This window comes from Bactrocera latifrons, unplaced genomic scaffold (assembly GCF_001853355.1).
Source record: "Bactrocera latifrons isolate USDA-ARS-PBARC rearing strain unplaced genomic scaffold, ASM185335v1 scaffold_1042, whole genome shotgun sequence".
NCBI classification, from domain to species: Eukaryota; Metazoa; Arthropoda; class Insecta; order Diptera; family Tephritidae; genus Bactrocera; species Bactrocera latifrons.
The window spans coordinates 37,504-49,808 of NW_017534456.1; the positions used below are offsets into that span (position 1 = coordinate 37,504).

The window sequence follows — 12,305 nt, forward strand, 5'->3', positions numbered from 1 at the left end:
ACTGAAATATGGTACATGGAATCGCATTAGCAATTGACACCTGTGGGCTAAATATTTTGATAAAGTTGGCTAAACAAAAAAAGCATTAAATCTTCAACAAACAATTTCTAAAAAATGAACGATATCATCCGATCCCCGCTCAGTCCYCATATAACGGTATTGCTAAAAACTACTAAAAGTRCGATATCCCATTAATTAAACACACCAGAGACATTAAATTTTACYTCCGAGATGGTATGAGATGGCTTTAATGGCGCTGGGGTCAAAGGTAAACGATGGACGGCCTTATCTCGGAACTTGCTCGACCGACTTCAACTAAATTTGGTATTTAAGATTGATATAGTGTGAAAATGATCGAAATCGGGCTGCAACCTCGGCTACTTTCCGTACGATACATTTTTAAATATCATTTGTCGTTCAATGTGTGGAATATATAATTGAACTTTGGAGATAATTCTGTCCTGATAATARCATTTATTTGCGTTAAAAATGGGTTGAATTGGCTCAATACTTCCCCTCGCCAAATATACCTAATAGTAAGATTTTCGAACTTCTAATTGATTAAATATCGCATATTTCGGCAAATGTGTGAGTTATTTTAATAGAAGTGAGGTAGCGCGTTTTTCTAATAATGATACATCTCTCCGCCATAAATAGATAAAACAGGGTGAAAATTTATCCTATACTCTATGCAATTTACAAACCTTTTTCATTTGAAGTAATTTCGCCGTTTTTGATCCTGGCAAGTTGCAAAAGTATAAAATGTTCGGTTACACTTGAACTTAGCCCTTCTTACTTGTTTTATTATTTGTTTATTTATGTTTGAAGAGTTTAACTAATATTAAAAAAAATTTTGAGTTACGCGTCTTTGTACTAGAGGGGGGAAAAAGCCTTGTCCTCGTTCCCATGAATTCTAGGATTGCGATCCTCTGGGCGAATAAAACAATGATGAATTTTTGAAGTATCAATGTTGACATTTCAGGAAGCTGCAAAAAATCGGCTGATTAGAACTTGAGGTATTCTGGCAACTGTATCCTAGAAAGTAGTTTCGAGAAAAATGCGTTTTTTTGCAGTCGTCCGCTAAACCGACCCAGTTACCACAACACAATAATTTGAAAAATCTTTTCATTTTTTCAAAATATTCAAATTTTCAGACAAAAATACCCCCATTTAAAGCGGCATAACCGTTGTCTTGAATTTTAGTACACGTAATATCCTTTTTTCCTGGTTAGCTGGGACAGTAAATTACTCGTGAAAAATATACATATATGCAAAGAAAATCAAATTTTCATAAAAGACTCACTATTGGGATCAATTTAAAAAGTAATATGTGCAAAAAAAAACGTGTGTTAAAGTCTCATTYTACATGTAAACCTATCCATTCGTACTGGGAGATTTTATATATGTACATATGTATTACTGTTAAAAGGAACAAACCCAAAATATTCAGGGAATGGCAAAATAACAATAATAAATTTTAGTCATTAATCGCTTTGTCGTCTTTGCCTTTATTTCTTCATATCACGGTAACAATATACTGTTTTATACAAGTGAACTGAAATCTTTCAAACCGTTCTGTGTTTGGGGTCCAAGTTAAGGATATGATTTTCTAGTTCCGTCGCCATTTTCAAACTCTGTATTAACATATGGAATTTTGATTTTATAGCAAAATATACATAATTGAAATTAAAATGACATGTAAAAAAATTATTTAAAAAAAGTGACCAGGAGGTGTAAAAAAAGCCGTGTAAAAATCAGTGCAAAAAAGTAGATCAATTGTATTGACCATCTGGTATAGTTTGTTCGATTTGCTATTCTTCAACGCTTGCAAAATCGAAGACATGTTGTAAAATGAAAAACTTTTGACATTGTCTCTCTATTTATCAATTATTATTATCTAAAGTTTTATTTACGTAGGCTATGACTTTTCTAACATTTTTAATATTAAAAAAACTAACTAAGATCATTTTAACTGAGAATTTAGTTTCTGGTAATTTTGTTTTATGATATCGGTTTTTATGTGAGTTTTGTTTGTTTGTTTGATTTTATGTCTAGCTAATACTTTTACTACAGGTCCTAAGAATTCGTGTATTTTTATTATAATATTACTCGAGGAAGATTTTAGAATAAATTCTGCACTGAACACTTTAAACTAATTTGAGCTATCGTATATAATTTTTTTTTAATATTTATGTGCTACGATGAGCAAATAATAGTAACAGTTTAGTCATAACTTTAAAATTCTTAATTTATTCTTCAAAATCTATATCATCCACCTCAAAGTAATCTTCTTGGCCTCAATACACTTGCGCCAACATTTTTTCTAAACCTCGAAAGAGTTGTTAAAGTAAATTTGTCTTCAATGTGCGTAGCGATTCACGTTTCATGTCTTCAAATGTGTCAAAACGGTTTCCCCGGAGCAGTCGTTTTAGTTTGCGGAATAACGAGAAGTGACATGGATCTAAAACAGCCAAATATGGTGGTTGCGAAACTATATTGTTTGAAAATTTGGGGATAAGCTCTCGAAAAATCAATTCAGTATGCAAAGCCTAAGAGTTGTCGGCGCATAATTCCGGCATCTTTTAACGAATAGCTTGGCGTAAACCACGCATAAGACTCAAATAGTATTCCGTATTGACATTTTGGTTGGCCGGAAGAAATTCGGAGTGCACCACACCGCGATAATCGAAGAAAACAGTTTGATTTTTGACCTCCTTTGACTTGGTTTTATCGACTTCGGTTCACCTCTGGTACGATATTCGATCTATTAATTAATCGTCTGTATCCGCGTCGTACGCATAGATCTAAGACTCATCGCCAGTAATAACGCGTTTRAAGACATCTTGCTAGTCGGAAAGCATTGATTCACGTTAACGCGATGCTGGTTTTCGAAGAAATTTAGTGATTTTGGAACCAACCGTGCTTTAACTTTTGTTAGGCTCAAATGATCTTTCAAACAGGTTTTCACTGATCCTTCCTATACTCAAATGATGCCAATAAGATCTCTGACTGTGTTGATCATCAGTTGATGTTGATGGTCGTCCTCGACGTGGTTCGTCATCAAAGCGTTCTCGATCCTCTTTGAATGAATTGTACTAATCAAAAACACTTGCTCGCGACAAACAATTATCACCGAAAACCTTTTCCAACATTCTGAACGTTTCGGCACCAGATATTTGATTCCGCACACAAAATTTAATAGAATTTCTTGTTGAATAATCCACTCATCGTAAAAATTCTGTACTTTAGAAAGACAAACGTATAGATAAAAGTAAATATTAATTTGATATTCCTGACAGTCATACCAACTCAAACAAAAAAAAAAAAACATATTTCGACGAATGGGTTTTCGCGCGACATCAAAGTTTAAAAGTCTTACTATATTTGGCCCACAGTAGTACATTCGCTTTTCGGCTTCCGCTTAATTTATTATTGTTTTTTATAAAGTAAATACCAAACATTTTTGAATATCCTTTTTCTTTTCTTTCTCCACTATCTCAACTATTAAATTCATGTGCCAAATGTAAATTAACTTCTTAACAAAGGATAAGCTTATGCTTAAGGCACACGCACCCGAGTGGATGTCCCGCTTGAAAGTCAGCGATAATATAAACTTGCATAGGAGTATTGATTGTATTGCCAAGGTACAATGGCGTATTGCAAAAAAAATTGTGGAATATATATAAATGAATGCTCGTATATGTTTTCTGTTTAGTATGAAGAAGGAAAAGAAGTTCTAACTTGTGGTATATAAATTCTTTGTGTGTTCAATGTCGATGTTAATAATGAAATATTGTTATGAAATGGTGAATGTATTTGTAGTGAGCGCATTTTAATTTATTATACGAACATAAGCAGTTCTTTGTATGTTAATTACTTACGTATACATATGTATATGCCAAATATAAATAGTTATCAGAAGTTCTAGTTTTGAATGTTGTCAGTTCTAAATGTATGTCCAAAAATCGCATTAAAAACTGTTATCAAAAAAGCTAACAACTAGGAGTTTCTAATTTAAGGAATTTGATTATGAATTGATTCCGCACAATATTATTTACATTACAAATATAAWTAGAATATGTGCACGAATACTAGAACAATAGAAAACATTTGTTTAAGTTTATAGTTTATCGATTTTCTGTGTATATTATGTTTAATTAAGTGTTTTAGAGTTTCTWAAACTCATTCTAATCATTAAATCCTAACGACAGATCGTAACAATATAAAATGAATAATAATTGTACATAAACCATTTATTGCATTTGTTAAAGCAAAAGCACATTGCATTAATCAATATATTAGGAGAAAATTTCTCGTTTCCCTAATCCTCCGAGTATTTTGTATTTTTCAGTTATTTTTATTGTCCAGATAATTTGAATCTCTTAAGATGCCTTTTTTAGTTTTAAATTGGTTTAAACTCTTCCAAATTAAGCTTTTTTTACTTTATTCTTTTTTTGTTTTGCTCTAAAACATTTTCGAACAAAGTTTTTCAATCAATTTTGTATTTTTATTGAATGTTTGTAACGTGCTTAAATTGACAAAATATAATTTATATTGAAAAGCTTATATGTATAAGGGTAATACAAATAGCTTTGGGAAACTTTTATTATTAAATCAACAAACCCATTCTATCGTTACAATTGTGTATGAAAATGTGTTCGCAATGTTATTATTATACTACTAAATTTAAATGTGTTCAATCAAAAGGCATAAGACCAAGTAGGCTTTTTATAAAAACAAATTTAATTTTACTTTCCAAAGGTATTACACTAATTGTTTACAATTAGATTTTGTGTAAATTTAAATTTGGTTTGCAAATATTTATGTATGTATGTATTTAGCTAACAACACGCAAACCTAACACTGAATCTATAATAATCAACGTATATATTTTCTTATCAATTATGACCTATTGGAATGCACTCTAATATCCTGGGACACCTTTAAAATTTTGTATAAAAAAAAAAAATGCGAAATGCTTGACACAAATGAACTTTTCAAAATTTTCAAATATCCTGGTTGCACATAAAAAATGTGGGTTTGTTTTTATTAAACTCACACAAAAGGAGTTAAAAAGTAATACAGACACAACGGATATYTTAAAGCCAGCACCATCCTGGAGTAACGTTGCCATAAAATCGCCAAACCAACAACAAGTAGCTGCCTCCTCATCATCTTCATCGGCTGGTGGTGGCAGTTCTGGCAGTGCTGGCGGCATCGGGACAGCCGCTAACATTTTCGGGCGAACAGTAGATGGTGGCCGCCCTAGTGTTGGTGGCATCTCTACTACGTCGACGTCATCGATGCAACTTAAAAAACTTACTGACAATGTCAAAAATCCAACAACAGCGGAGATAGTCGCAGGGAAAGGAAGCACAGGCAGCACAACACAAAGCGGCRGCACAGACGAGGAAGCTAAAGGTAAGTACGTAGGGAGAATGCTACAAATTGATAGCATCAGTTTCCAAAGAGGTTCGCACAGAATTATGCGCGATGGAAAAACAGCCGACTTTTTACTTATATGCATGCACTCAAAATCAATTCGACAAATTTACATGGAATTCATTCGACTAATGATCATACATATACATATATTTTACATATATTTAGCGCAACATTCCTTGAGCTAGATCAAGAATCTCGGCAAATTTCATGTAGTTAAGGGCACCGTAAAGCCATAAATTAACTAGATAGAAAGATTTCGAGTGCGATTCGGGTGAAGAGTCTACTTTATGTCAACGGRAGAAATGCCAAGCATATCCTAAGCAACTTCGATATCAATATAATGTTATCTGAAGCTCTAATGATCACTTCAGGGAGTACTCAGCAATCACAGCCTCAGGTGTTACATTTTCCTTTTTAGATATGTAGGTAGTATAATTCTCAAACTATTCTTTAATGCCTACAAGTTCGAAGGGATGTCAACAGATTGTTGAGGGAATGGCTATTCTAGAATTAAATGCAAAATAAAACACTTCACTAGAACTCCATTATTCAAAGTACATGTAAATATGTAATATATTCAATTTAATTTATGAATTCTTTATTTTTCCTAAAAGTAGACAACATTTACAAATTAGCATTATAATCTCATTCGATACATACATATATGTATTGATTGCTAGACAGCATTAAATTTCTCGCTGTTTCTCGAGTRTTTGCTATGGTTACTTAACCTTATGAAAGTTTATCTCAGTATACCCCGCCTTCAACTTTTATATTTCGTTATCTTCATCATTATTTTATTACCTTCACAAGAAAACTCACCACCATTCGAAATTTTCAGAAAGCATATAATGCTTGGTACGATTGGACTAAGTCTTTCTGCCAATTTTACCTGTTTATCTGATATTATATTATATATTCTGTAAAAACAAATACTTTTTCTTTTAAGTGACATTTTTTATGTTTTATGTGTTGGTATTAAATGGAACAATAAATATTTTTACTTAAACTAATTTATTCAAAATTATTTAATATCTCATATAGCAGCGGAGATTGCAGCAAAAAAATCACGCTTAAAGCAAAAGCTTGTAAAAAGCGCGCGATCTGTTGGCATATTTTCGCTGAAATTGAAAGAGCGGCGACAACGTGAAGCAGAGAAGGCGGCAACTATAGCCATTGAACATGCCAAGGTAACATATTTGTCGTAAGAAATATGATTTGTTTAGTATACTTCGTACGTATGTAAACGAACTCATTTTTTGCCACAGGCTCTGGCTAAATTGCCTCCCATACCGCAACCAGGSGGCGAACTATCTCTCATACCTATTGAACAGCTAATACAAATCGAAGATATAAAACCAACACCAAAAGCGCAATCCACCACAACAACACTAACAGCAGCGACAAGTTTGTCCACTGCTGTGACTTCACCACAAGTAATGACACCCTCATCGAGCGCACTGGCGGCGGCGATGCAGCAATTTCAAAGTTCCGGAAATTACTGAATAAGAACACAGGGTAACGATCTCAATYCTACATACATACATACACACATATTACATAAAACAACAATACTCAAATAAATATAAGATGCACACGGAACATTTTGTCATGTACTTACATACAACTGTAAATATCTAAGAATACGAATACAAACAAATTCATAAAAATACATACATATTACATTTATAYAAAAGTACATTAAAATCTGCAAAAATGTCAAATCACTATACACACCCTATACAATACCCAGACGTTGCACTATATAATTTTTTAAAATAAACATGTAACTATCATTTATGCATATGGGTACATAGGTAGTTGGTATCGAAAAAAGTAAAATTAGTTTAAATGCAATAACTAAAAACCTCATTCTCGTACATATTATATATAAACTTGAAATTCATAGGATACCTTAGCGATTTTAAAGAATTTGTTTTATTAAATTTATGATGTTAAAAAAATGGTATTTTCATAATTCACGCATCCTCTTCTTAGTCAATCAAATTAGTTCAATGACACTTCACAGCGATATCTCTGTATCCATACCTATGCAAGTATTCTAAACTTTTCACATTGTATATGGATAAATTTCGTCTAGAAATTTAAGAGGTGGTGTTATAAGAGCAATATTTTATATGGAAACTTTATGAGAGAGCTAAATATTTTTTCCAAGTTTTTTTTGCTTAAAAAATAACATTACGGTTTAATATTTTACTTAATATACCCTAAAAGAACTAGTTTTACAGCATATATCACGCACCCACTTCAGATATTTCAGCTACCTATGTATACGATGCCTATGAAGATACACATCTACAATATGCATTTGCACACATGCATACATACATTGTAGTGGTAGTGAGTATGGCATTTATTAAATCAAATTTAGGCAAAAACTGATATTGACATTTTTGTCACAGTGATTGTATTTTACATATGGGTATATCCATACATGTTAATAACATTTACTATAATTATAATTTAGGCAGAAGTACTATATGGGTCATTCCATCACAAATTAAGATTACAATTTCTTTTTGTATTCTTAATAACATTTACTATAATTATAATTTAGGCAGAAGTACTATATGGGTCATTCCATCACAAATTAAGATTACAATTTCTTTTTTCATGTAAAACATTGTTTTACGTGTTCTTTGACTCAAATTATTCCAAAATTTTTTAGACAGACTCAATATGAAAAATTTTGGAGTTACGAATTTTCGAAAAAATTACTTTCAACATTTGYGTATACGAAGAAAAGTATATATTTCATTATAAAAATTACGAATCGGCTAAGGTATCGGATATACGTTGCATTTATTCGACTTTATTTTTGTAAACAAAATGTACATTTCTATTTTGAGGACTGGTAGTTCGAAAATATTTTGATTAGGTATAATGGGGGTAAGAGAAGTATTGACCGGCTTCAAGCCATTTTTGGCACCCACACCTATTATTATGAGARAAAGACTCTCTCTGAATGTTAATTATATGTATATCTCACACAGGTACTATTCGTGAAAAGTTTATCTCGTTATATTAATTGCTTCTTGATTTTTATACTAGAAAGTAAGAGAATCAGATGGAATTTCAAATTGTGTTATGTGGGAAGTAAATAGAAAACACTTCGATTCACCTTTGCCACCATATTCGGCCGATTGATCGTCTGTTTTATCCCGYTAGTCGGAAAGCATTGTTTTATAGACGTTAACGCGACAATGTTTTTCGAAAAAATTGAGTGATATTGGAACCATTCGTGCCTTTACTTTTCTAAGGCCTAAATGATCTGTCAAAATGGTTTTCACTAATKCTTCCAATATTCCAATGGAGCCAGAAATTAATTGTCGACCCTTAAGAATCAATTCCTTTATTTCATTGACATGTTCATCATCAGCTGATAATGTTGGCCGTCCTGGACGTGGTTCGTCAGGTTTTTACCAATGAAAAACACTTGCTCGCGACAAACAATTATCACCAAATGCCTTTCTGGCATTCTGAACTGTTTCGGCACCAGAAATTTGATTCCGTACAMAAAATTTAATGGAACTTCTTGTTGAATAATTTTACTTACCGTATGAATTCCCGAATTCCCGAATGCACTTTATGTACATCAGAAAGGCAAACTTAACTAAACACTTTTGATTAATTTGATGTGACATTAGTGACACCTGTTACTGGCAGTCATACCAACTTAGAAAAAAATATTTCGACGAGTGTATTTTCACGAAAAATTTAAATTAAAAAGTATAAATTGAKTTCGTTTATAGATTTCAATCCACAAATTACGTATATGACGGAAGACAGAGGGGCCTTTAACGATTTATTAGTACAACATTTAGAGGACAATATACCACGTTTTGTCTCTATTTAAGATGGGGTTTCCTAATATGTAACTCATTCACGGTTAGATCCGAATTTCGTCAATTGACATATTATACTAAGGAAGTTGGTGAGATATGAAATTGCACCTGAGCGTGTGTGTTGCTATCCCACTTATCCGTGTTTTATTACATCGGCCGACAAATGAAAATTTTTTGAACGTGGTTTGTATTTGAGCCACAAATACCAAAAATTTTTACTATTTTAAACACGAAAACACCTACWTATTTGCCCTATCACATCAGATTTTTACTAATTATGCGCAGGGCTGCATTTAAAAAAACTTAAATCTCGAACACAAAACAAAAAACCCTGATGTGATACGATAAAATGAGGTTTAATGATCAGCACTACCAAATTATTGGAAAAAATATTCAGAACTTTAACATGATTTCGGCCGGTGTTATCCTTACCAATATTACATATCTGCCAAATGTTTCGCTCTGTAATAAATATCAAATTTGTAACTTCGTTGGATACAGGGTTGTAGCTTTTTTTCTGTTACATGATTTTCAGTCTTTCCTAACATGTTAGCATAAATATTCAAGAACCAGTCGGAAGACGAGCGCTAACAAAAAGGACCATGTACATATGTATGTACATATTCTACGAATCGCAAAAAAACAAAAAAAAAAGAAATCCAAGATAAAATTGTTGAAATATATTTTAGTATCATTTACAACTTTACCATAAAGATTAGCGTCAAGCTGAGTTTGCTTATTAGCTATTAATGACAAATAGAGTAGTTTGTGACTTGCGGTCAAAGCTTTTAGAGTCGTCCATGGTTCCTTCCATTCAAACGAAATCTCAAGAAAATTGTAACGAAGTTTAAAGATTAGAAACAAACGTAAATTTTATTAAATTAAAATAATAATATAATAGTTAAAATAGCAGTAATATATGTATATGTTTAATAATGGTGAAAAATAAAATAGTATGTTATTGCTGAATGTTCGGAAACTCGCTTTAATATTGTTGACTTATRTTTATGAAGCAAATATTCTTATATTCAAACAGACCGTTTTTTGAGTGAAAAATAATGCTTTGTTACACATATTTTAAGCACCACTTAAACCATGTTAACTTACATTTATATTTTACCTATGAATATAACAAAAATATGTACGTCAGACGATATAGTATMATACAAATTTATTTTACTGTCATGTGTTGAATACAATGCTCGCGACAGACTGCAAACGACATCTGTCGMATMTTAAAATACACACGTTCTAAGGACGSACCTATTTTGACAGTTGTCGTTCTCGCAAAATGGACAACTGCGTTGTTTTGTGTACATGCCGGTCATAGTTATGTTGCTGCCCTCTCACAAACGTTCATGTAGTAGGATTCACAACGCCATTTTCAGATCACTGTCTTGCTGSTGCAGTCTGTCGCGAGCATTGTGTTCCGCACATCAATCTACAAGAAGCATACTTGCATACTTAGCTTTGTAATTATCTGCATACCATACTTACGTAACTAGTTACAAACAGAATGTCAGTCATACATAAAACCATGTGCCTGCACAAAGTGGAGGTAGTAACATTTTCAAAAACTACTCACAAAGAAAAGTTACATATGATAATAAGATTGTGTCGATAGCCCATTATAAGAATTTGTAAAAAGTAATTGAATCCATAATGTCAAAATCAGCCGTTTTCCTTTGTATTGTTTTGTTTTTATGATTCAAAAATTTCTCTCAATGAAAATGCATTTCTTGAGTGATAACTGAATACRAATAGGTTGTAAATTATACAAAGTTATCAAAATGTAAACAGAAAATTCTAGAGCAAAACAAAAAAACTAGTTTTGACATTGTGAATACAATAATTTCTTTAGGAAGAAAAAGCACGCTCTACATCGACACAGCTTTCTATAATTGAATAAAGGAAAAAAAAATTAAGTAAATTGTAAATACTTAAAATGTCTATAAGTTTTTGTGTTATTTACAAGAATAAAGAAAGAAAAATGCAAAAGCTGATTTCTTACTGTTTGACAAAGTCCCAAATTTTAATTTCATCAACAGCTGTGGTGATTTGAGTAAAAACTATAAACGTGGTGTTCCTTCTTCTTCTGTTGTTTCTGAAGGGGTTTAGAATAGGGATGTAAATAAATTAACATGTGTCAATATATTTTTTCCTAATAACTTCCATTTCTGAGATGTAAAATGAATAACGTTACGGATATACTTATGTATGTTTATGTATATTATTGGAATTCGGAAAGAGGATTTTCCCAATGATAATGTACCCTGATGTCAAAAATAGATAAGATCGGATCAATTATTTCTCTACCTCCAATATAACTGATATAAAGACTAGTGAACTTTTTGCAAAGATTTAAAGTTCATAAAATATGTGTTTCTGCTAATAATTTATCGTAATCACAAGAATAAGTAAAATCGGTTCCATATAGCCCTATATGCCCAATATAAAGACTTCATATTTCAGGTTGACGTTATACTGTCCAATATGCGAGGTATTTTAATATATCTATATAAAATATTGAAAACACTACCGGCACTCACTTTTTTTCTCGAAAGGTATGTTGATCGGCGATCGCGATATAGCGTGTATGCGCACGGATAGAGAACAAAAGAGGTTCGACGCCGTCCGCCAGTCCCTGTTGTTAATTGTGTGCTGGTGTCCTCGTGTGTGGTGTGAAAGGTGTGGTGTAGATGATGATGCGTTRAGTTGTTGTGTGTAGTGTGGGGTGAAAAGATGATGCGTTGAGTGTGGTGTATGTAGTGTGGGATGAAAGAATGATGTGTGGAGAATGGTGTGTATGTGTGGGGTGTAGTGCTATTATTTTAGGAGGGGGCAGATGCTCATTTGGCCATCCCGGCCCCCCTAGGCGACTGTTTAGCCTAGAAGGCGCTGCAGCTGTTACAGCGTTGCCACAACGCTGCTCAGACCCGTGGATCGACGAGATGGTGGCCCAGCCTCGGTGGTTCCGCCCCGCTGGGGTGCGCC

The 12,305-nt window shown here is 32.7% G+C and overlaps 1 protein-coding gene across 4 annotated transcripts in view; it reads left to right on the plus strand.

Moving 5' to 3' along the window:
- The window catches only part of LOC108969309, a gene marked incomplete at its 5' end in the record, with an annotated part of 22,403 nt that extends 14,301 nt beyond the window's left edge, over positions 1-8,102 (plus strand). For 2 of the 4 annotated variants that reach the window (XM_018933945.1, XM_018933962.1), the window contains 4 exon segments: positions 3,546-3,644; positions 5,067-5,421; positions 6,490-6,635; positions 6,714-8,102. In XM_018933945.1, coding sequence (XP_018789490.1) covers positions 3,546-3,644; positions 5,067-5,421; positions 6,490-6,635; positions 6,714-6,950 — 837 coding nt within the window. 4 annotated transcript variants of the gene reach the window in all.
- Positions 8,103-12,305: the final 4,203 nt, after the last annotated feature.